Source organism: Hevea brasiliensis, chromosome 14, assembly GCF_030052815.1.
Source record: "Hevea brasiliensis isolate MT/VB/25A 57/8 chromosome 14, ASM3005281v1, whole genome shotgun sequence".
Lineage (NCBI taxonomy): Eukaryota > Viridiplantae > Streptophyta > Magnoliopsida > Malpighiales > Euphorbiaceae > Hevea > Hevea brasiliensis.
Window position 1 is genome coordinate 6,313,113 of NC_079506.1, and position 22,286 is coordinate 6,335,398.

Below are 22,286 nucleotides of genomic sequence, written 5' to 3' on the forward strand. Positions count from 1 at the left end.
ATAGTTGAACTCTTTCTCTTATCTTGTCCGTTGACGTAGACCTTAAGTTGAACCACATTAAATCCTGTGTTATTCTTCTTCTTTTTTCAATACTGTGTGATTGTGCGATTTGTATGTGTTTTAGATTTACGTGCTTGTTATAACATAAACAATGCATTACTGTTAAATGGAAGAGAAGAAAACCAAAGACAGTGAGAATTTGCCATATTCTTTCTACATATCAGGCCAGGAGCTTCTTGTTTCACTTGAAACTTACAGAAAAATAAAGGTTAGTATTTGAACATGTTGTAATTGCAAATTGGAATAAAATGTTAAAAAATAGGTAGACTTTGTTTTGGAATTTCAAGTTTGTGATTAGCGCTTATGTATGCTAGTTCAAGCCATTCACCATAGAGGATGCTCCAGAATTTATATACTAGTACAATCAAAGCTAATAAGCCATTAGAAATTAAGAATTTCTGTCAAATTTTTTATTAAATTCTTAATTTATGGAATCATATACATGTTAAAATGAGACCTTAAGTTTATCTTTTATTTCATGTCTAGAGAAAAAAAATTTATTATCTTTATAATGTGCAGAATACATGCTAAAGGAAATATTTGATAAGCTTGATCTGAACTTTTCTTGATTGATGATAAATCCCTATTTGTTGGCCAAACCATACTTTGCTTGGGAAAAAATTATGGAAAAATTCTCCTATTATTGTAAAATTTCATTCAATGTTGGAAGATAAGAAGATACTTGAACAAGCATGGATTGTGCAGCAAATACTGTCAGATTTCTCATTCCTCTAAATAGACATAGAGAGATGACAAATTTTGACTTGATCTGTAACACCTCTACATGCATAGCTTGGTATATTTCACTGTTCCGATTACCGGTATCGGTCCGGACAATTAAGGGAATTAGAACCACATCTAAGACACCTAGATAAGCACTGAATACAAATAATTAGTGATTGTCAGATAGTTAAAAATAAATAAGAAAAACAGAACATAAAAGATTAAATGAGCCGGGAGTCACAGCGATGGGTGACCTTCTTGGGAAATGACTGCGAGGTCAGTCCTAACCCTACTTTTGAACCGGAAAATGTGATGCCGCTGTCCTAAAGATTATTGTGAACCTAGTGGAAAAGAGAAACTAACAGAAAAGAGCTGATAAGTATGTCAAATAATTAGGTCAGGGATTCGAAAAAAAAATATCAAATTATTTCCAAACCGGATCAGACCGGCGAGGGGCAATTTGGTCAATTTACTCATAGAGGTGACTCTTGACCTAACTGTCCAATAAAATTGGAGAAACGAAAATTTCAGAATCTAAAATTAAATTAAAGAACAATAGAAAAATTAAAGGAAAAAGAAAAACAATGAAAATTGGTTTTATTACATCATTTAGGTGATATCATGTATGATGTCAAAATGAAATTTTAATTATTGAAATTTTTGACCAAGTCAAAATTAACTTAAATTAGACATAAAATACATAAAAATTAAAGGAAAAATCACTTGTCTTCCCCCAAGAGTTTCATCCAACTCCTCCCTCACTCCCACCTCCATTTCCATCCTCCATTAAAGCTTGATGCAAGCTTTTAATCCCATAAATTAGCCCTAAATTACCCAAAATTACTACATAAATCCTTGCTATCTTCACTTGAGAAGGAGATTGAAGAAGAAAAAGAAAGGAGAAAAGGGAAGAATTGAGGAATTGGAAAATTAAACAAAGGTTAGTGAGCTAAACTTGTGATCTCTAGTTTAATTTATGTGTTTCTAGTTAAAGTAACTTAGAATTGATGGCAGAAATGAAATAAATCAAGTGGGAGGACTTATAGTGAAATTCGGCCAGCAATAAGGGGGGGGGGGGGTGAGAAATTTCATGATTTGATGAAATTGAAGTGTTGATTAGGTTGAATGAAGTATGTAGATTAAGGATCTACACTTTGATTTCATTAAAGTGAATAAAAATTAGAATTAGGGTTCTTAAGTGTTGAAATTGGGAGAAAAATTGGAGGAAATGGTCAAATGATGCAAATGACCTTAATTGAGGTTAGAAATGGTCAATTGGGACCATTTGTGATGTGTTGGAATTAGTAGAATTGAAAAGCAATTCGAATTGATTAGGGGTCCCAATCTGATAGTTTGACCTATGTCCCTTTGAGGGACCAAAACTGAAATTTTACAAACCCAATTGGTATAAGGCCAATTGAGAGTGAAAATAAACACATAATGACACATTTTTCATATAGAAACCATGCTCAGAAAATGACATTAACATAGTGAACAATTAGGTCAAATTCGGGTAATGTGCACTGCCACTGTACCAAAATGACCAAATGAACAATTGCACTCCACTGTACCAAAATGACCAATTTGTTCATTTGGCCATAACTTGGGCTAGACAGGTCTAAATGACCTGATTTTTGTGGCATTGGAAAGGCATGACATAGAACTACAACTTTTATGAAGAACACCAACCCAAATGCTGCCCATAACTAGGTCATTTTGCTACCCAAAGTTAGTGGTCCAAAATTGCCAGAACCTAAACAAGCTCAGAATTTTGGGTTAAAAACCAATCCTGCCAGCCTTATTCAAATGGCCATATCTTGGGTTACAAAACTCCAAATGAAGTTATTCAAAAAGAGAATTAAAGATAAGACAATGAGGAATAACTTTTGTGAAGGACACTTAGCCAAATTCTCACAGTAACCAGGCTAATGGAATAGTGCAAAACATGGTACAAAAACTGAAAATTTGAAATTGTCATTAGGAGACTTAAAAATTGAAGGGGCAATCAAAACCAACAAATTAGGCACCCAAAATGTGGTATGTGGGTGTAATTTGAATTCACATACTTATTAAGCATGAGAAAGTTAACATTTTAACTTGAATAGTGCCACGAATAGTAACCCCAAAATGTAAATTTTTAAGAACATGATTTTAAGCATATTAAGATTAGAATTAAGTAAACATAAATTTTTTTATTAGATTTATTATAAGTTGTGATACTGAAACACTGCAAATTGTGTGTTTCAGTTGAGAATAATACGGAGAAAGGAAAGGAAACATCGAGTCAAGGCCTAGAGGCAACTCCCACGAGATTTGTGCACAGCATAAAAATTTTTTGTAAATTTTCTTTGGCAAATTGTTTTGAATGAATAAATTGTGACTTGTTTGTATTGAAAATTTTGATTTAATGGAACAATATGCTTTTGACCTAAATTGTTAGAAAATTTATTGGTATGTGATGAATTATAAATAAATGTTTAGAAAATTGTTAAGATAGTTTTGAAACCACAGTGTCATGACTATTTATCTGAATGTCTCACTAGCATGACTAGTGGGAGGAAATAGTTTTGAATTCCCTCTTTGACTGAAATGTTGAGGTGTGTGCCAGTAGAGGAAGAAATTTGGATTGGGTACCCATAGTTTGAGTTAGCTAGCCTTCACTACAAGAAAATATCGAAATAGAAACCAAATTTAGAAATGGAACTATATCGGTTTGTGATTTAAAATGGCTTTTCAAATAGAAATTGAATAGAACGGGTTAATTATGTCATAAACCGATTAGCAACAGATTTGAAACCGAAATTTGAAATGGAACATAATCGGTTTCTAAATTTTGTGTCAAAATTTAGCAGCAAATTTAACAACGATTTAGAAACCGATTAGAAACCGACATTTGAAACTGAATTATACTCCGTTTTTAATTTAAAGATTCAAAACTAGTCAATTATATTTAAGTCATATTAGAAACCGATTATAGTCGGTTTCTAATATCGGTTTCTAATTCCTATTTATAGTTAGAAACTGATTTATATATATTTCAAAATTAATGTAATTTTTATTTTATTTATTAAATTTTAAAGTCAAAATAGAAACCGACATCTATCGATTTCTACTTTGTATGTTTACACTTAGAAACCGATATCGTTCGGTTTCAAAATTTATCTATTTTATGTTTTATTTCATAAATTTTAAAGTCAATTTAGAAATCGATTTCTAATTTCTTTTAGTTCAATTTAGAAACCAAGATTTTGGTTTCAAAATAAAGGTGTTTTCCATTTATATTTAGAAACTGATTTATATCGGATTCAAAATTTATGTAATTTTTATTTTATTTATTAAATTTTAAAGTCAAAATAGAAACCGATACCTATTGGTTTCTAATTTTATATTTACACTTAGAAACCGATAGTTTTCGGTTTCAAAATAAATTTAAAAGTCAATTTAGAAACCGATTCTAGTTGGTTTCTAATTTTTCTTTGTTTAATTTAGAAACCGATTGCTTTTCAGTTTCAAAATGAAGTTGTTTTCTATTTATATTTAGAAACCGATTACATCAGTTTCAAAATTAATATAATTTCTATTTTATTTATTAAATTTTAAAGTAAAAAATAGAAACCGATAGTTGTCGGTTTCTAATTTCTATATTTACATTTTGAAATCGATGCTAGTCGGTTTCAATCGATGCTAGTCGGTTTCTAATTCCTTTTTGCTTAATTTAGAAACTGATTGCTTTCGGTTTCAAAATGAAATTATTTTCTGTTTATATTTAGAAATCGATTTATATCGATTTCAAGATTAATATAATTTCTATTTTATTTATTAAATTTTAAAATAAAAAATAGAAACCGATAGCTGTCGGTTTCTAATTTCTATATTTACACTTAGAAATCGATTCTAGTCGATTTTTAATTTCTTTTTCATAATTTAGAAATTGATTACTTTCGATTTTAAAATGAAATTATTTTCTATTTATATTTAGAACCCAATTTATATAGGTTTCAAAATTAATCTTGACCAGATTTATATCGGTTATCCAAACCAGATCACCCTCTAATCTCTACTATAAATTGACCTTATTCTTTATAGCAAACCCTAACACTTTTTCTACTGTAGTGTTGTGCTGCCTTGTGTGTGCCATGTGCTCTCCCCTTTCCTAACTAGAGAAAAAAACCTCAAGAATCATATGTTACTTTTTTTTTTTTTTTTCTGTTTTCTGGAGTACACCATCCCTCGAATCCCATCCGGATCAACCACAAAACCCGGGGGTCTACAAAAGCCAAGAACTCAGGGTTTTGAATACAAAGCAATGTTCACAATCCCCTTTTCTAACAACTCCTGTACAAGTCTCTCCATCACAGCCTTCCCTAATCCAATCCCCTGATACGAAGGATCCACCACCATGTCCCAGATGATGGCATTGAAAACATTGTCCCCTGTGGCTCTAGCAAATGCAACTGGCTTCTGGGTTTTCTTGTGCTCCACCCAGAGGAGCGAGTTCGTGTTCTCCAATGCCAGTTTGATCTTCTCCTATTGCCAGTTTGATACCCATATAGCAATTTTTTGTTTTTGGTTGACGGGGGAATTTTTTGAGGGTTCTCATTTGAGGAATTGTCAGGTTGAATGGGGATTGAGACAAGTAAGGCTAACAAGAAGGAAAAGAACTCTTATGAATTGGAGAAAGAAAAGAATCCAATTCTGGACCCGTATCCAAATCCAGAAACCAATACGAATACCAAAGGGAAGAAGAGCCAGCGACGGCACCACAAGAAGGCGGTGGTGGTATCGCCGATTGAAAAACTGTATGACACCTGCGAGGAAGTATTTTCCGTTGGTGGCCCTGGAATTGTTCCCCCTCCTGATAAAATCGAAAAGCTGAGGGCGGTTTTCGGTATGTGATTTCTTTTGTCCTTTTCTCCTTAGCGTGTGGTAAGGTTGGTGAGAGGTTTTTAATCAATTTGATTCAAGTATTGAAAATTATAATTTTTTAGAAGGGGCAGCCATTAAAATTTAATGATCTGGTGGCATTAGCTGCATTTTAGTATTGGTTTATGGGGTTAATTTTGGCAATTCTGATTAGGCAATTTATTCATACCATAAAATGAAAATGGTTCTTTGTTAGTTGTTATTTGTGTATCATGTACTTATCTATTAGTATGTCAACATTGGCATAATTGCTCTTGATGGAGACTTAAATTTTACATCCAAAGATTGCCATTAGGACTTACATTACCTCTTCCATGGCAATGGTTTCTTGTTGCCATATTGTTGACTTTGTAGCGTTTTCATCTTCTTGTACAATCATGCTTTATGAAACTTATTAATTCTGGTTTGGTGTGGTCAGCTGCCAGTTGTTTTATTTTAATCATGGTTTATTTTGACCATGTTTTTCTATGGGGAGTGGACATTGATATCTTCCTATTTTGTCCCTTTAATTGTACAGTTGTGTATTTTTTTTTTAGGAATGGGACATTGATATCTTCCTATGTTGTCCCTTTAATGGTATATTTGTGTATTTTTTTTAAAAAAAATCTTGTTGTGGAACTGAAGTTATTGAATTAAAAAGGGTGTTTATTTGTACCATATGTTTGCTATGCTAGCTCTTTCACTTACCTTCTTTTTGTGTATTCCCCTTGGATCAAAGTGTTGTTATTTCCTTAATGTTTCTGCCTTTCGTTTATTCTGCCACTTTTCAATTTTATTTTAATAGCAATTGCCATTATATATGTTTTTATGGATGTTAGATATATTTGAAATTAATTATTTGGTCTGTTTGAAGTTTCTTTTTTAGCCATTTGTCTATAAAATTTGCAGAATTGAGAATAGAGCACAGATCTTTGGCTCTGATTCTGCAAAATTAACTTTATTGTTTTCTCATTTACTTTGTAGTTGATTTTTTAATGGCTGCTTCCTTGTCTCTAGATGACATCAAACCAGAGGATTTTGGTCTGAGTCCGGAGATGCCATATTTTCGTGCACTTGCTGCTGGGAGAACCCCTAAAATAAAATACCTTTGTATCCATATATCTGACAATTTCTCGGTGCGTAGGGCTTTGAGGTGCATTTATAGTAAATTTGAGACTTGGGGAAGTATGTTTTAATTTGGGTTCTCTAATTTTTCTATTGTTACAGATGGGTATCTTCTGCTTCCCGCCATCAGGTGTGATACCCCTTCATAATCATCCTGGAATGACTGTTTTTTGCAAGCTGATATTTGGGAAGATGCACATTAAATCGTATGACTGGGTGGTTGATGGCCCTTGCAATGTGTCTGCTGTGGCGAATCCTTCCGATGGTGAATGTCTCTCTCTCTCTCTTAAGTGTGATTATTCATACCTTATGTGTGATATTGGAACCTTATAAATAGAAGTTGCTAGAGCAGCTTTAAACCTTGGTGGAACGATGCTAGGTTACTATCCTGTTAGAGTGTTACCTTCAAAAACTGCCATCCTTCTAGTGAATCCTACATTTCTGCCTAGGGTATGAATAACTCTGGCCCTTTTTGGTTGTGTTAGCTTATGTTTTTTTGTACTGTCTTAGCATGTACTTAAGGTTGCATGACACAGATGGCTTTGCCATTTTGCTATAAGGCTTACTGATTGCAGCTTGTTTCTTCAGACTTATTTAATTTTCCAGTTAATAATTCCATTAAATCTGCAGGCTTCTCAGGCTGAAGTAAAAAATTTCTTTGAATCAACCTGTGGTGAGGTGAGGACAGAAATAAAAGATATCCCCTTCCCTCCCCAAAAAGAGTTGGCTGTAAGGAGCATCCCAATGTTTGACTGCCCTTTTTTTTCTTGTATATTTTTTCATTCATAGAATCATAGGTTATCCGCTTGAGGCTTTTGGGGGATCATGTCCATTCAAGTCGTATAGCTTTTGTTGAATTTGCCATGGTGAGTTTGTGTTCACAGCACTTAAATGAGTGTAAATTCTGAGAGCTGCATTGTTATGGGAATTTTGCTTGTGCTTAGTTTTCCTTGTGCTTAGTTTTCCTTGGATTTTAATATGTCTTTCTTCATTCATCCATTCTTGCGTCTGTTTATCTGTTTGTTATCATAGCTACCTTAGCAATATCATTACCATAACTTTTTACTGCATCTTTAATAGATTTTGAAGTGTAACATGAGTTACTCCTCTCTCCATGTGTGTGTGTATGTGTGTGTGTGTGTGTGTGCGTGTGCGCGCACGCGAGCGCGCGTGTATTGAATAATAGCTGCCTTGATGTAACAGTATTGGGCATTCATTAGTGCTAATTTGAATGAGCTTCCCTTAACAATATATTCTAGCATATTATCTTCTTTGTGGAGGGGGTACAGAGGTTTGGAAGGTTGCTTGACTATTTTGAAATCTATTTTTAAAGTTTCAAATTTTACCTTGTTGGAGATCTAAGTAAAATTCAAGTTTCAACATTCTATGCCTAGTTAGATTTTACTTGGTATAGAATGTTGAAAATTGAATTTTCATATTTAAGTCCTTCATATTGAACTAATGGAAAGGGAATTGTCCTGCTTTCTATTTGCTTAAAGAGTAATTTTGCATTCACTTTTACTCATTGAGGTGCTTTTCCTTGATGCAAATTATGGCTTTATCCTTGATTTGACTATGGGGCATAATTAATGTTTGAAGAGATATTATTATGGGACCAGAATATTCATGAATAAATATGGAGTGGAATGGTCCAGATCTTCTTGCTAGCATGGGTATTTACCGAGAAAATATGGCCAGACATGACTTGGTTCACTTTTGTGATATTGTAATCTATTTATCGCCCAATACTGAAGTTTGTAGGTTGGAGTCTATATTGGATTTCTTAGGGTTTCAATTGCATTGCAAGTGTATACTTTTCTTTGCATATATTAAATTTATGAACTTCATAATTTAATAAAGATATCCTTTTCTCCAATGTTTTATTTATTTTATCTATGATAGAATTTTTAATTTTCTTGTATTATTGAGATTTGATAATATATTATATGCTTCACTATAAAAAATAATGCATTAAATAAATAAAAATAAAAATTTTTACAGTAATTTAAAACGGATTAGAAATTGAATTTCATTTTTAATTTGAAACAAAAAAGTATTTGGTTACAAAATAAAATGATTTTATTTTATTTTATTATGCTTAAAAACGGATTTAAAAAAGAAATTCTGTTTCTATTTAAAAACCGAATATATTTTGATTTTAAAAAGTGTTTTATTTTTGTTCCGATTATAAACTGATTTGAAACGGGAACCCGTTTCAGATTATTAGAAACTGATATATTTTGGTTACTAACTTGAAACAGATTTAGAAACCGAAGTTGTTCAGTATCTAATTTTGGAACGAAAATATCAATTTCAAATTGGTTTCAGAATTAGAAACGGACGTCATATTCCGTTTTTAATTTATTTATAAACCTACGAATTGTAAACCGACTATTTCGATTTCAAATCGATTTCTAACTGAAATTAAAAATCGATTTTCAATGTTTTGAAATCGAATTTTTGGTTACTAATTTTCTTTTTTCTTGTAGTGCTTAGTATTCCTCATAAGCCTATGGCTATTGAGATGAACAATATATTAATTGCATGATATGACTGTGTTTTTATAAAATATGTTTTGTGACTTCTGAAGTGAAAAATTATTTGATTAAAATTTTAAATTGTGTTTTGTATCTGAGTACCATTTTCAGACCATATTGGAATAATTGTGATTTAAATTATGCATAAATTAGTATTTTTAGTATGTTGTGCACCACTGAGTCATTGTACTCAGCGATGACTTTTCATTGCTGTTGCAGGTAGAGAGACTAGTAAAGTAGCCGAGTGAGCTGCTGAGGATCATAGTACTACCTTTGGATCTTTTGTCGGGTATTACATTATACCCTTATTATTCATATTTATTTTGATATATATGACTGTATGTACATGTTGTAAATTGATCTTGAGCAATTGTACAGAACTTGTATTAATTTTATTTTGAATTTCCTAATGTAAATTTAGACCGATGAATGTAAATCAATCTTTCTTTAATGGAATGTGAATGAAATTCTTTAGTATTAGTTTTGAACATAATTGAGTTGAGAATTAACTTGAAATGTGGAGTTTTAGAAAAATTGTGTTAATTTGAGTCGTGATGGTAGTTGATTTTGATGAAATGAATTATAGGAAGTGCTTTTCTACAGGTCAAAAATTTTAGTTTTTCTCAATTACAAAATTTTACAAAATTTGCACAAAAATAAAAATGGTCAAAAATTTTACCTAACTCTTAAACTTCGATTAAACGTTTTTAATACCTGCTAGAAATGCTCACTACCTTAAAAAAGTAAGAAAATTGTTTTAAAATCTCTTGTAGTGTGAAGTTTGGTAATTCATTAGGTATACTACGGGATCATATTATACCTTACAGAGGGGTACGGTGTGACATGATATATCAATTCAACCTGAATCTGTCCAATTTAAAGTGATATGTAATTCATTTCAATTCGCATAAAATTCAAAATTGAGAGTTCAATTTGGCATGAAAGGAATCATATTTTTACTGTGAACCAGGGCCATAAACCATATCAAAGTGATTCAACAAATAATAAACAGAAGTTCATCTTTTATTTCTACCAAATTTGGAAAATCTGTGTTTCTGCTGTCATATATGGAGAATTTCATATTTTCTCTTTCATTTTACCACTTGTTTTTGCATTATTTCAGTAGCAGATACAGTCTAAATCAGATGCTGAGGAAGCCCTTCTCCTTCAAGCTTTCAATAGTGTCTCTAAGAGTCACTTCCAAAGGAATGAAGCTGATTCCCAATGTTTTTGCCTTCTCCATTGATACCATGTACGTTGACATGGACAAGTTGTTGAGGTCATTGGTAACACATCTGCAATGGTTGAAAACCACATATATGAACCATTAGTTATCAGATTCTCAGAGAAATTACAATTAGGAAACAAGCCATGTAGAAGAAATAATGAAAGGATTACAGTATGTTCTGTTAGAGATATAAAACTATTCTTGAGACACTCGCCTATAGTTATAGTACAGTTATCTAGAAATAGGATTCATTATTATTATTTTTTTTTTATCTACATGGATATATAGCATATAATTTGTAAATGTCATCCAAGCTGCAGCAAACACTCACTTTTTAGGAAGGTTCAAAGTAGGGTAATGTTGATGAACAATCTTTAAAACTTCAGAAAAGTGGAGAGCATTTGTTACTAGACAATATCTTCCATTAGCTGAAGGAATCTCAAAGGCACGAATATGTGCATCGGCAACATCCCGAACATCAACTGATCTATAATGTGCATCAGGGTATGTTTGTGCTCCTGCAATCAAAAGATTGGCAGATTTTATCAGAAGAAACCATACAGAATCATCTTCATTGTCAATCAAATAGCACAAGAAATTTCCTACTCAAATCGAGCTCGCATAGGCAGTATGAGATGTAAAGATTTGGATTGAGACTGATTTTGAGTTATTGCTACAAGTAAATCATCTTCCACCAGATCATTACCCAGATAATCATCTTTATAAAAGTTTATATGAAGCAAGCATCAAACACTTTAAAATATATGGAAGAATAATCCTAAAATGGTTCAGGAAAAACAAAAAATACCATTTACAAGTTTAAGAATCATCTCCACAGTCTCATTAAGAGTTGGCTGCAACAGAGGACCAATCACAATTCCTGGACTTAATGTAACCAAGTCAATTGAATTTTCTTTTGCAAATTTCCAAGCAGCCTCTTCTGCTAAGGTTTTTGAAAGCACATACCATAACTGGAAAACAACTAATTAAGTTTAGTTGCATCATCAGCATACAAGAAATGAAGGACATTAAATAAGTAGTAAGAAAATTAGCACATAAAAACACCTTCATTTCCTTGCAAAGTGTTGGGTCTGAAAACCAAGTCTCATCAACCACCACATCAAGACTCAAAGGTTTTCCGTTATAAGGAATTGTCACCATAGAAGATGTTATAATCACTCTCTTGATAGATTGAACTTTTGTGCATGATTTAAGAACATTAAGTGTTCCTTTCACTGCTGGATCAATTAGTTCTGCCTGAAACACAGAAAATAAAATGGGAATATTTCTTGCAGGTCGTGTGAGGCAATGAAGAAAATGTATTAGGCCTCAAAATTATAAGCATAAGGGCGCTGATCAGCTAATTATCTGCTATAGATAACCCTTTACACAAAGTTTAATGAATTTGTTAACCTATCAAGAAGATGGAAGGTATTTGAAAGGTATGAGAGAGGAACCTGTGGATCAGTGACTGCAAATAGTACAGGGGATGCAGTATGGAAAACTCCTTCGCATCCATCAACTGCAGCATCAAAAGACCCTTCTTCCAGTAAATTTGCTTTGAACAAATGAAGCCTTTCCTTAGCTCCATCAAGTGCAAGTAAGTGATCTGTTTTCTTTGGATCACCTGTGTCACATTTAAATAGAATTAGCTAAATTAGTGTGCAAAGTTCAGCATTAGTTATATTTCTCAGTCCCTGGATTCAATTCTCAGTCTGAATGATTTTTTCCTGTATATTTAGAGGGTGGCTTTGTTGTGATGATAAAGTTACACCATTTATGACTTGGAGGTTATGGATGTACATCAACCTTACCTAAAGCCGAAAAGTATGGGATGCTTCATGCACTAGTCACCTTTATATAAATGCTCTAACCACAAATTCTTGAAATTTTTCTGACTGAAAGTTTCCAATATAATTGTAATTCACAGTTCAAAACAAATGTAACAAGAAAGGGGAAAAAAACCAGAATGAAAGAAAAACAAAGCACGGTTGGCTTAATTAATGCACATACAAGATAATTATCAGCAAGATTGTAGGTTTAATTTCCTAGAACTTTCCAAAAGAAGAAGATTCCTGTGCAAAACCACTCAGCTAATATATGGCTAAATTTGGTTTAAAAAAAAAGCCAAAAAACAGTATTTTGAAGGAGAAGTTCAGACCTGTGTCACGAACAGTGGCTTTAACGATATAACCCCTTTGGAGTAATCTCTTAATCAGCCATGAAGCTATGTAGCCTGACCCTCCTGTTACACACACCACCTTCCCTTCTCCACACATCCTCCCTGTAGTTCTCTCTAGTAAAGAAAAGCAATAAAAATGAATGGTTGCTGTTTTCACCGTATATTACTTCTCTGTATGTTTCTTTACAATGGAATTGATGAAGAGATGAAGTGCATATATTAGAATAATATTTGATAGTTGTCTTTTTCTTTTTTTTTTCTTTATTTTATTCTTTATTTGATGAGATCGATTGATACCTACCACAATGGCTATTTTTAGGCTCTGTTTGGATGGGGTGAGGGAAGGGTAATTAATGGGAAGGCAAGGGAGCGTAAGAAGAGAGAAGGGTAAGAATGGGCTACAATAAAAAAATTCTGAATTAATGAAAAGATAAGGAGAGGTAATGTATATTTTTTATGTTTGGAAAGAGATGAAAGAAGAGTAAATAATTATTAAAATTATAAAAACGTCTTTTTCTATTAGATAAAATTTTTTCTTTATTTTTTTAATATGTAAATTAAGGCCTTTTATTTTTAGTTTAGTGACCTATAATTTGTATTTTTTATTATCTTTTTATGTCAGACCATGGCATGTACTATTTCAATATTTAACTTAGATATCTATAAAATAATACAAACAAGGATTGAATAAAGAATAAATTATTTAAAAAATTAAGGCCTTTTATTTTTAGTTTAGTGACTTATAATTTATATTTTCAATTGTCTTTTTATGTCAGACCATGACATGTACTATTTCAACATTCAACTTAGATATCTATAAAGTAATATAAAAAAGGATTGAATAAAGAATGAATTATTTAGTAAAAAAAAAAGTGACAAATGGAGCATAATAATTGCAGTAAACTATTGAAAGAACGAATAATTTAATAACTGAAATTAAATAGGAAGATAAAACTAATATTTTTTCTGCAAGAATTCAAAATTCACGAAAGCGAAGAGATTAGATACAGCCACTTGAGAGAGAAAACATTTGTTTTTATTGGTAAACTAGGTTTATTTTTAATAGATATAATTGGATTTTTAACAAAAAATAAAGACACAATAGGAAAATTAAAAATAAAATAATTTTCATCTTTCACCTCCCCCTACTTACACCCCAATTTGAGGTGTGAGAAAAATTGGGATTTGAGGGGTAAGGGAGGGTAAGCCTTACCCTTACTTACCCTTACCCTTCATTTGCTCACCCCTTTCCAACTCCTCCTTGCCTTTATTTACCCTTCCCTCACCCTCATCCAAACAGAGCCTTAATGCCAAAATCTCAACTTGCTAATTAAATTTTCTGTTCCTTTCATTTTCACTGTTAATTTGTCATCAAGCATGAAATAAGAGTAAAAAAAAAAAATCTATTATTGGAAAATATTGTTCAAATGTGTCTAGGATGGAGAAATTCCTACTTGTATTATGCAACTCCGTCACCGGATTTGGATGTATACTGTAGTAAAACATACAAAATTTTACAAGCCACTATCCATACAAAATACCTCTAATCCATGTATTTCAACTATTTGGACTTGTGTCAAAGTGAAAATAAAGAGAACGATCGAGGCAGAAATTGCAGAGGGAATTTATTTGATTTATCTGCATAAAGCTTGTCATCTTGACATCTGCTATGCAAGAAAATCATACCAAACATTTCCTACAATTGTGATCATCCACATGGTAATTTAATAAATCCCAGATACATGCAGCTAAGCACAACCCATGCGTACAAGGATTGACCACAATCTTCTGTGATGACATTAATTTACTATTTAGGAAGATGGTGAGCAAGTGATCATGTCTTTCACATACAATCTTCAATAACAATTGGAGAAATTCAAAACGATATATACAAGTATTTGAACCCTGAAGGTTTTTAGGGAAAAGCACATTGTTCGTTCTAAATTTTCTGGCTCGTTTTTGCATCACCTCACTATCACATACGATCTAATTAGATGCTGAGGAAGCCCTTCTCCTTCAGGCTCTCAATAGTGTCCTTGAGAGTAGCTTCCAGAGGAATGAAGTTGATACCCAAAGTTTTTGCTTTCTCTTTGGATACCTTGGCATGTGGCATGAATTGAGGTTTATCATCACATCTGCAATGTTTAAACAACACATGGATTTCAATGTGGGAGAAATTGCAGTTAGAAAACAAGAAAGCTCAAAAAGACAAAAAAAAAGTAACAAGTTATTTAGGATATTGGTGATAAATGAAAGTTTTTGTGCACAATTTTACTTTTTAAAGCCATAGAATTAATCTTCAGAATGTTTCTCAACAAACTCTCTCACAACTGATCCTAACAGCTTACTTGAATTGCCCATGTAACCCCAGAAATGTTATCCAAAAGAAGATGGCCAACATAAAATGAGTGTCATTTGAATTGCAGAAAACAATCACTTACTTTGCAGGAAGTTGCAAGGAGGGAAAATGTTCATGGACAATCTTCACAAGTTCAGAATAGTGCGACACATTTGCAACTAAACAATATCTGCCATAAGCTGAAGGAATCTCAAAAGCTTGATTATGAGCTTCTGCAACGTCCCTAACATCAGTTGACCCGTAATATTCGTTGGGATATGTCTGAGCTCCTGCACCAAGAAAACTAAGACGTTCTATCAAAGAAAATAAAGAATAATCTTGTTGCAAGGCAGACTGGTTCAATCAGTGGGGATAAATTTGAAATTTCTTGGTTAGTTCCAAAACAACCAGAATGAAGGGGAAAAAAAAATAACTGGATTGAAAGTGGGCTAAGTTTAGTTGAGTTATATAAAATAACCACGTATTTACATATATATCATCTTCTAGCAATCCTTTTTGTTTGGAAGATTATCATTTATAATTCTTATATAATTAAACGGTTGCTGTATACTACCATTTACAAGATTAAAAATCATCGCCACACTGGCATTAAGAGTTGGCTGTAAGAGAGGGCCAATCACATATGCTGGATGTATTGTAACCAAGTCAATTGCATTCTCTTTTACAAAATTCCAAGCAGCCTTTTCCGCCAAGGTTTTTGCAAGCATATACGAAAGCTGAAAAGAAACTAAATTAAGTGGCATCAGCATATAATAAGATGTAGAGAACAACAGAGAAAAGAACAAAGATGGTTCTTTTATGTTGCTTTTATATCTCTGGAAATAACTAATACTTTAAAAAGATTGAAGATAAGATTTTATAAACCAAAATAAATAAGTTTACAAAGTACTAAGAAATTAGCACAAAAGAACACCTTCATTTCCTTACAAACTGCTGGATCCGAATGCCAAGTCTCATCTACCACCACATCAGGGGTCTGAGGTTTTCTGTCAAATATAACTGTCGCCATAGAAGATGTTATAATCACTCTCTTGATAGATTGAACTTTTGTGCATGATTTAAGAACATTAAGTGTTCCTTTCACTGCTGGATCAATTAGTTCTGCCTGAAACCCAGAAAATAAAATGGGAATATTTCTTGCAGGTCGTGTGAGGCAATGAAGAAAATGTATTAGGCCTCAAAATTATAAGCATAAGGGCGCTGATCAGCTAATTATCTGCTATATATAACCCTTTACACAAAGTTTAATGAATTTGTTAACCTATCAAGAAGATGGAAGGTATTTGAAAGGTATGAGAGAGGAACCTGTGGATCAGTGACTGCAAATAGTACAGGGGATGCAGTATGGAAAACTCCTTCGCATCCATCAACTGCAGCATCAAAAGACCCTTCTTCCAGTAAATTTGCTTTGAACAAATGAAGCCTTTCCTTAGCTCCATCAAGTGCAGGTAAGCGATCTGTTTTCTTTGGATCACCTGTGTCACATTTAAATAGAATTAGCTAAATTAGTGCGCAAAGTTCAGCATTAGTTATATTTCTCAGTCCGTGGATTCAATTCTCAGTCTGAATGATTTTTTCCTGTATATTTAGAGGGTGGCTTTGCTGTGATGATAAAGTTACACCATTTATGACTTGGAGGTTATGGATGTACATCAACCTTACCTAAAGCCGAAAAGTATGGGATGCTTCATGCACTAGTCACCTTTATATAAATGCTCTAACCACAAATTCTTGAAATTTTTCTGACTAAAAGTTTCCAATATAATTGTAATTCACAGTTCAAAACAAATGTAGCGAGAAAGGGGGAAAAAACCAGAATGAAAGAAAAACAAAGCACGGTTGGCTTAATTAATGCACATACAAGATAATTATCAGCAAGATTGTAGGTTTAATTTCCTAGAACTTTCCAAAAGAAGAAGATTCCTGTGCAAAACCACTCAGCCAATATATGGCTAAATTTGGTTAAAAAAAAAAAGCCAAAAAACAGTACTTTGAAGGAGAAGTTGAGACCTGTGTCACGAACAGTGGCTTTAACGATATAACCCCTTTGGAGTAATCTCTTAATCAGCCATGAAGCTATGTAGCCTGACCCTCCTGTTACACACACCACCTTCCCTTCTCCACACATCCTCCCTGTAGTTCTCTCTAGTAAAGAAAAGCAATAAAAATGAATGGTTGCTGTTTTCACCGTATATTGCTTCTCTGTATGTTTCTTTATAATGGAATTGATGAAGAGATGAAGTGCATATATTAGAATACTATTTGATAGTTGTATTTTTCTTTTTTTTTTTTTCTTTATTTTATTCTTTTTTTGATGATTGGATCGATTGATACCCACCTCAACTAGCTATTTTTAATGTCAAAATTTCAACTTGCAAATTAAATTTTCTGTTCCTTTCATTTTCACTGTTAATTTGTCATCAAGCATGAAATAAGAGTAAAAAAAAAAAAAATCTATTATTGGAAAATATTTTTCAAATGTGTCTAGGATGGAGAAATTCCTACTTGTATTATGCAACTGATGCATGCATTTTGCATAGTCATTTAGGTCTAATTTTATAACCATTTTTATTTGATTATTAGCCATTTTTAGCTAATTTCATTAGTTAATTAGTTAGTTTTTCATAGTTGTCAATTTTGCATTAATTTGTAATTTTTACTTTGTTTTGTAGGAAAAATAGTGTTTTTGAAGGACTGAAGAGAATTTTGCCATTGAGGAGTGTCTTCTACAGCCAAAGATGTCAAAAACAAGTTTTCAAGCTGAAATATGTATTGACCAAATTGTGCATAACTTGCCGCATAAGCTATGCAGATCTGCATAAGGAGAAAGATCATCGTTCAGAACCAAATTGAAATGTGCATAAGGAGACAGATAGCTTATGCACATTCTCGCCTCCCTTATGCACCTTCACGGAATTGTGCATAACCTATGCACCAAGTCATGCGATTTCGCATAAGTGACTCGAATCCGAAAATCGCATAAGGGATCGCATAACTTATGCGATCCACTTATGATCCCATAAAGAGTTCATTAATGAGCTGGCAGAAGATTCCCTCAATCAATTCCTCCTAGAACATACTATTTTAGGGCTCCATGTCAGAAAAATGCTATAAATAGTCCCATTTTCTCATTTTAGAGAGGAGGCAAGGAGAAAAGAAGAAGAGGAGAAGAGAGGCAGAATTTGAGGAGTCATTTTCACCTTCCACACCATTTTTAACCAAGATTTGCATTTCTTCCTTCCTTTACATTTTTCTACATTTCTAGTGTTTAATTTCTTACTTCTTAGCTTAGATTAGAGCTTTATTTCCATTTAAATTCAGAATATCTTGTAGACATTATGGGTAGTGAGTAGTTTCATTTTGATTCTGGAGTAAGGGATGTAATATTTTAGTTATTTTTGTGGATTTGAACTGGGTTAGTCCCAATTTAATGAATTTATGAGGTTTAATCCATTTCTTGTGTGCTTATTCACATGCTTAATGAAGGGCCCCATTAAGTTATGTTCTTAATCCTTGGTTGAAGCACCGAAAGGAGAAAACCAAGTGATAGTTAATCAAGAAATTGGACTTAATTAACTTAGATCTAGAAATAGACTAAGGGTTAAGAGGGTTTTAATAGATTGATTAAAGAACCTAATGGGTCTTGGTTAATTTTAACTCCACGAAAGTAGGATTAAGTTAATTAAGGCACTCTTTGTCTCACTCGAAAGAGTTTTCAAAGGATTTTAGAATTAATCTCCTTTAAACCCATAAATTTCATGGATTGGGCTAGCTAGGGAAAATCCCAAAATAGCTTGAATATGAAATCCGAACTCCTAATCGCTTTTTATCATTGTTAATTTCTAATCGAATTTAATTACTTGCCATTTTGAATATTGCCATATTTGAATTTGCTTTATTTTAATTTGATGCAAATTTAGTTAAATCATTACATAGTTGAATAGATTATTAATTTTGCATATATAGATTTCATACTCCAATACCCATCAATTTATTACTTTAATTTCAAAAATAGTCCAAATTAGTTAGCATTTTTTATATCAAAAATTCAATCATTAACACAACTCCTCGTGGGAACGATATCTTTTCTATATTACTTGTACGACCTGTGCACTTGCGGTTGGGACGCATCAAGTTTTTGGCGCCGTCTTGGGAGTTGTTTGTTTAAGATTGAATTCTTGATTATTTTAGTTGTTTTTAGTTTTATCTCTGTTATCTTTTCATTTTGTGTTTGTTTGTTCTTTTCGTACTCTTAATCTTTTATGAGAAGAGCTAGAAGCACAAGTGATACATCCTTATTATTCAACCCTGAAATTGAGAAATTTTGTAAGGCCAACAAGAAAGAAACCAAGAAAAGAAAAGAAGCCTTGATAGAAACTGAATTAGAAGCAGACATGGCTGATGAAAGAATTAGAATTGGTGTTGGTAATGCTGGAAATGGTCAAAATAATGAAAATGCAGCCCATGGTGAAGAGGTAGTAAATGCTAATCTGCCTAGGGGAAGTATGATGGATCATGCTTTTCCTCGTTTTGATGACTTGAGAGAGAGCATAGCAAGACCAAGGATTGATGCAAATAGTTACAAGATGGATTTTGGAGTTCTTCAAATGATTCAGAATTCTCAATTTAGGGGTCATCCTTCTGAAAATCCACACACACATCTGAAGAAGTTTGCTATGATTTGTGACATGCAAAAACAACCTGGAGTATCTGATGATGCAGCAAGGCTAAAATTGTTTCCATTCTCTTTGAAAGATAGAGCATTGGATTGGCTTGATTCTTTACCTCACAACTCAATTACAAATTAGGAGCACTCAACGATGTATTTCTTGCCCAATACTTTCCACCTGGAAAAACTCAAGAGTTGAGGAATCAAATGATTGCTTTTAGACCAAGAGAAGATGAGACTCTTTATGAGTCATGGATGAGATGGAAGGAGTTGGAGAGACAATGTCCACATCATGCCATTCCTAAATGGATGATAAACCAGAATTTTTACACAAATGTCACTCCTGCTATCAGAGGAATCATTGATGCTCAAACTGGAGGGGAATTCATCATTAAGCATGAAGATGAAGCTTATGAGTTATTAGAGAAAATAGCAAAGAACAGTCATCTATGGAGTAGTCCAAGAGGGTCAACTCCAACTAACAAAGGCAAGTTCTTTGGAATGTATGAGCTTGATCCATTCAACATGATCAATGCCAAATTTGATGCACTCACTAATGTCCTTGCTAAGAAAATGGAGGATTTAAGTATGCTAGTCGGTTCATCATCATGCTCTGGAAGTTCTCAACAAGTTACTTATGCGTATGAACAATGAGTCGTGGAGTAGATTATCCTTCATATGCTTGGAGGAATCATCCCAATTTTTCATGGGAGAATCAAAAATCAAGCTTCAACTCGTAACTTTCCATCACAACAACAAGAGCATCAATACCAACAACCTAGGCAACCACCACCTAGTTTTCAAAGAAAAGAATGCAAATCTGCACCTTTACCAAGACAGCAAGAACAAAGTTCCACCACAGAGGCTTTATTACAACAAATTCTTGCTAATCAAATTAAGCGTGATGAAGAGTTGAGAGAGATGAAAGCAAGGCTCGAACAAATGCAAACACACAATAGGATCTTTGGAAAATCAGATTGCACAATAAGCATGCTTATCAAGTACCAATTCTATGGGGAAACTTCCTAGTCAAACAGAAAATCCAAGGGAGCAATGTCATGCCATCACACTGAGGAGTGGTAAAATAGTGCATAATGAGAAGAGTGAAAAAGTTGAAAAGAGAGAAAATGAGGAAGATTTTGAGGGAGATGAAAAACAAAAGAGTGAAAAAGGGAGTGCAAGAAAAGGTAAAGAGGAGGTTGGAGAGAAAGAAGAGAAATATATACCTCCAGAGCCTTACAAGCCTGACTTCCCTTTCCACAGAGATTTCAAAAAGCCAAGCTTGATAAGCAATTTGGGAAGTTCTTAGAGGTTTTGAAGAAGCTATATATAAATGTGCCCTTTATCGATGCTCTTTCCCAAATGCCTTCTTATGCTAAGTTTTTGAAAGAAATTCTCTCAAACAAAAGAAGACTTGAAGATTATGAGACTGTAGCCTTAACTGAGGAATGCAGTGCTATCCTCCAAAGGAAACTTCCTCCAAAGCTCAAGGATCCAGGGAGTTTTTCAATTCCATGCCACATTGGGGAATCATGTTCTGTAAAAGCTTTATGTGATTTAGGGGCTAGTGTTAGCCTTATGCCCCTCTCCATTTATGAGAAGCTCAATATGGGAGATCTTAAGCCAACCCACATTTCTCTTCAGTTAGCTGACAGATCAATTAAGTATCCTGAAGGGATTTTGGAGAATGTGCCTCTGAAGGTTGGGAAATTCTATATACCTGTTGACTTTGTCATCTTGGACATGGAAGAGGATTCTAATATCCCAATCATTTTGGGGAGGCCTTTCCTAGCTACAGCTGGTGCTTTGATTGACGTGAAAGGTGAAAAGCTTACTCTTAGAATCGGAGAGGATCAGTTAGTCTTCAATATTGGCAATGATAAGAAGAAGCAACATGAAGATGTAGACTCTTGTTTGAGAATTGATATAGTTGATGAGTTAGTAAAAGAGCACTTTAGAAAGAGCTATCCGAAGGCTTCTCTTGAAAGTTGTCTTATCCATGAAGGGAGTATCAATGATGAAAATCCAAAAGAGGCTGCATTTGCACAAGATTTGAATAGTAATCCACCTTGTCCTATGGCACCAATCTTTCAAGTTGAGCAAGTGAAGAAAAGTGAAGTAAAGCAACCATCTCTCAAAGAAAAAGATGCACCAAAGGTTGTCAAGAAAGAAATGGTCGGATTTTTAGACAAAGCAACAAGGATCTTCTCATGTGATGGAAAGAAAATGAAGTATAGATTCATTGAAGCACCTATTGGAAACAGAGGCAACAAATTCCAATTTTAGCCACCATGAAACATGAAAAGAGTCTAGCTAAGGACTATAAATTAGCGCTCTTGGGAGGCATTCCAAGTCCTTTTATTTTGCTTTTGTTGATTTACTTTCATTTTCATTAATTTTGTTTTTATCTTAAATTTCCTCAAATTCAATTTTTGACATTATTAAATCTTGTCCCTTGTAGATGTATATCAATGAAGAAAGGTGAACTATTGGGAGCCGCA

At 33.3% G+C, this 22,286-nt stretch overlaps 3 protein-coding genes, 1 non-coding gene and 1 pseudogene across 18 annotated transcripts; 1 reads left to right on the forward strand and 4 right to left on the reverse strand.

The window, feature by feature from the left end:
* Positions 1-4,888: 4,888 nt before the first annotated feature.
* LOC110659981 (plant cysteine oxidase 1-like) lies at positions 4,889-10,878 on the forward strand. 15 transcript variants are annotated; one of them, XR_009143729.1, is made up of 6 exons: positions 4,889-5,671; positions 6,703-6,821; positions 6,913-7,081; positions 7,441-7,488; positions 7,608-7,676; positions 9,567-9,821. XR_009143729.1 is itself a non-coding variant. In XM_058135741.1 (5 exons), the coding sequence occupies exons 1-4, from the start codon at positions 5,404-5,406 to the stop codon at positions 9,593-9,595; spliced, it is 579 nt and encodes a 192-aa protein (XP_057991724.1). In that variant the 5' UTR covers positions 4,889-5,403; the 3' UTR covers positions 9,596-9,636; positions 10,471-10,878. The 15 variants fall into 15 exon arrangements, 4 of the variants coding, with proteins under 4 accessions (XP_057991724.1, XP_057991725.1, XP_057991723.1 ...); XR_009143730.1 differs by lacking the exon at positions 9,567-9,821 and adding an exon at positions 8,410-8,686; XR_009143731.1 differs by having other exon boundaries at positions 4,891-5,671; positions 6,913-7,075.
* On the reverse strand, positions 4,963-5,310 carry LOC131172547 (GCN5-related N-acetyltransferase 1, chloroplastic-like; annotated as a pseudogene).
* On the reverse strand, positions 10,489-12,987 carry LOC110659971 (phenylacetaldehyde reductase). The gene is made up of 6 exons (XM_021818100.2): positions 12,737-12,987; positions 12,033-12,202; positions 11,641-11,832; positions 11,384-11,546; positions 10,907-11,093; positions 10,489-10,642 (listed from the first exon to the last, which is right to left on the reverse strand). Exons 1-6 carry the CDS (start codon positions 12,852-12,854, stop codon positions 10,489-10,491), a joined length of 984 nt encoding a protein of 327 aa, XP_021673792.2. The 5' UTR covers positions 12,855-12,987.
* Positions 12,988-14,574: 1,587 nt separating this feature from the next.
* On the reverse strand, positions 14,575-17,397 carry LOC131173409 (phenylacetaldehyde reductase-like). The gene is made up of 6 exons (XM_058135738.1): positions 17,127-17,397; positions 16,422-16,591; positions 16,030-16,221; positions 15,670-15,832; positions 15,199-15,385; positions 14,575-14,892 (listed from the first exon to the last, which is right to left on the reverse strand). The coding sequence occupies exons 1-6, from the start codon at positions 17,242-17,244 to the stop codon at positions 14,748-14,750; spliced, it is 975 nt and encodes a 324-aa protein (XP_057991721.1). The 5' UTR covers positions 17,245-17,397; the 3' UTR covers positions 14,575-14,747.
* A 2,579-nt stretch (positions 17,398-19,976) lies between these two features.
* LOC131173635 (small nucleolar RNA R71) lies at positions 19,977-20,084 on the reverse strand. Its single transcript, XR_009143949.1, has one exon. It is a non-coding gene; the product is annotated as a small nucleolar RNA R71 (small nucleolar RNA).
* Between the last annotated feature and the right edge of the window lie 2,202 nt (positions 20,085-22,286).

Bases quoted from the DNA above. Each gene is read 5' to 3' on its own strand.
- LOC110659981 (XM_058135741.1), top strand. From the start codon at position 5,404: ATGGGGATTGAGACAAGTAAGGCTAACAAGAAGGAAAAGAACTCTTAT. The intron at 5,672-6,702 runs GTATGTGATTTC...CCTTGTCTCTAG, and splicing joins AAAGCTGAGGGCGGTTTTCG to ATGACATCAAACCAGAGGAT. The intron at 7,076-9,566 runs GTGAATGTCTCT...TTGCTGTTGCAG, and splicing joins TGTGGCGAATCCTTCCGATG to GTAGAGAGACTAGTAAAGTA.
- LOC131173409 (XM_058135738.1), bottom strand. From the start codon at position 17,244: ATGTGTGGAGAAGGGAAGGTGGTGTGTGTAACAGGAGGGTCAGGCTAC. The intron at 15,833-16,029 runs GTGTTCTTTTGT...GTTTCTTTTCAG, and splicing joins CAGTTTGTAAGGAAATGAAG to CTTTCGTATATGCTTGCAAA. The intron at 15,386-15,669 runs GTAGTATACAGC...TTCTTGGTGCAG, and splicing joins GATTTTTAATCTTGTAAATG to GAGCTCAGACATATCCCAAC.
- LOC110659971 (XM_021818100.2), bottom strand. From the start codon at position 12,854: ATGTGTGGAGAAGGGAAGGTGGTGTGTGTAACAGGAGGGTCAGGCTAC. The intron at 12,203-12,736 runs GTCTGAACTTCT...AATGTGACACAG, and splicing joins AGCCACTGTTCGTGACACAG to GTGATCCAAAGAAAACAGAT. The intron at 10,643-10,906 runs GTGAGTGTTTGC...CAACCATTGCAG, and splicing joins ACTTTGAACCTTCCTAAAAA to ATGTGTTACCAATGACCTCA.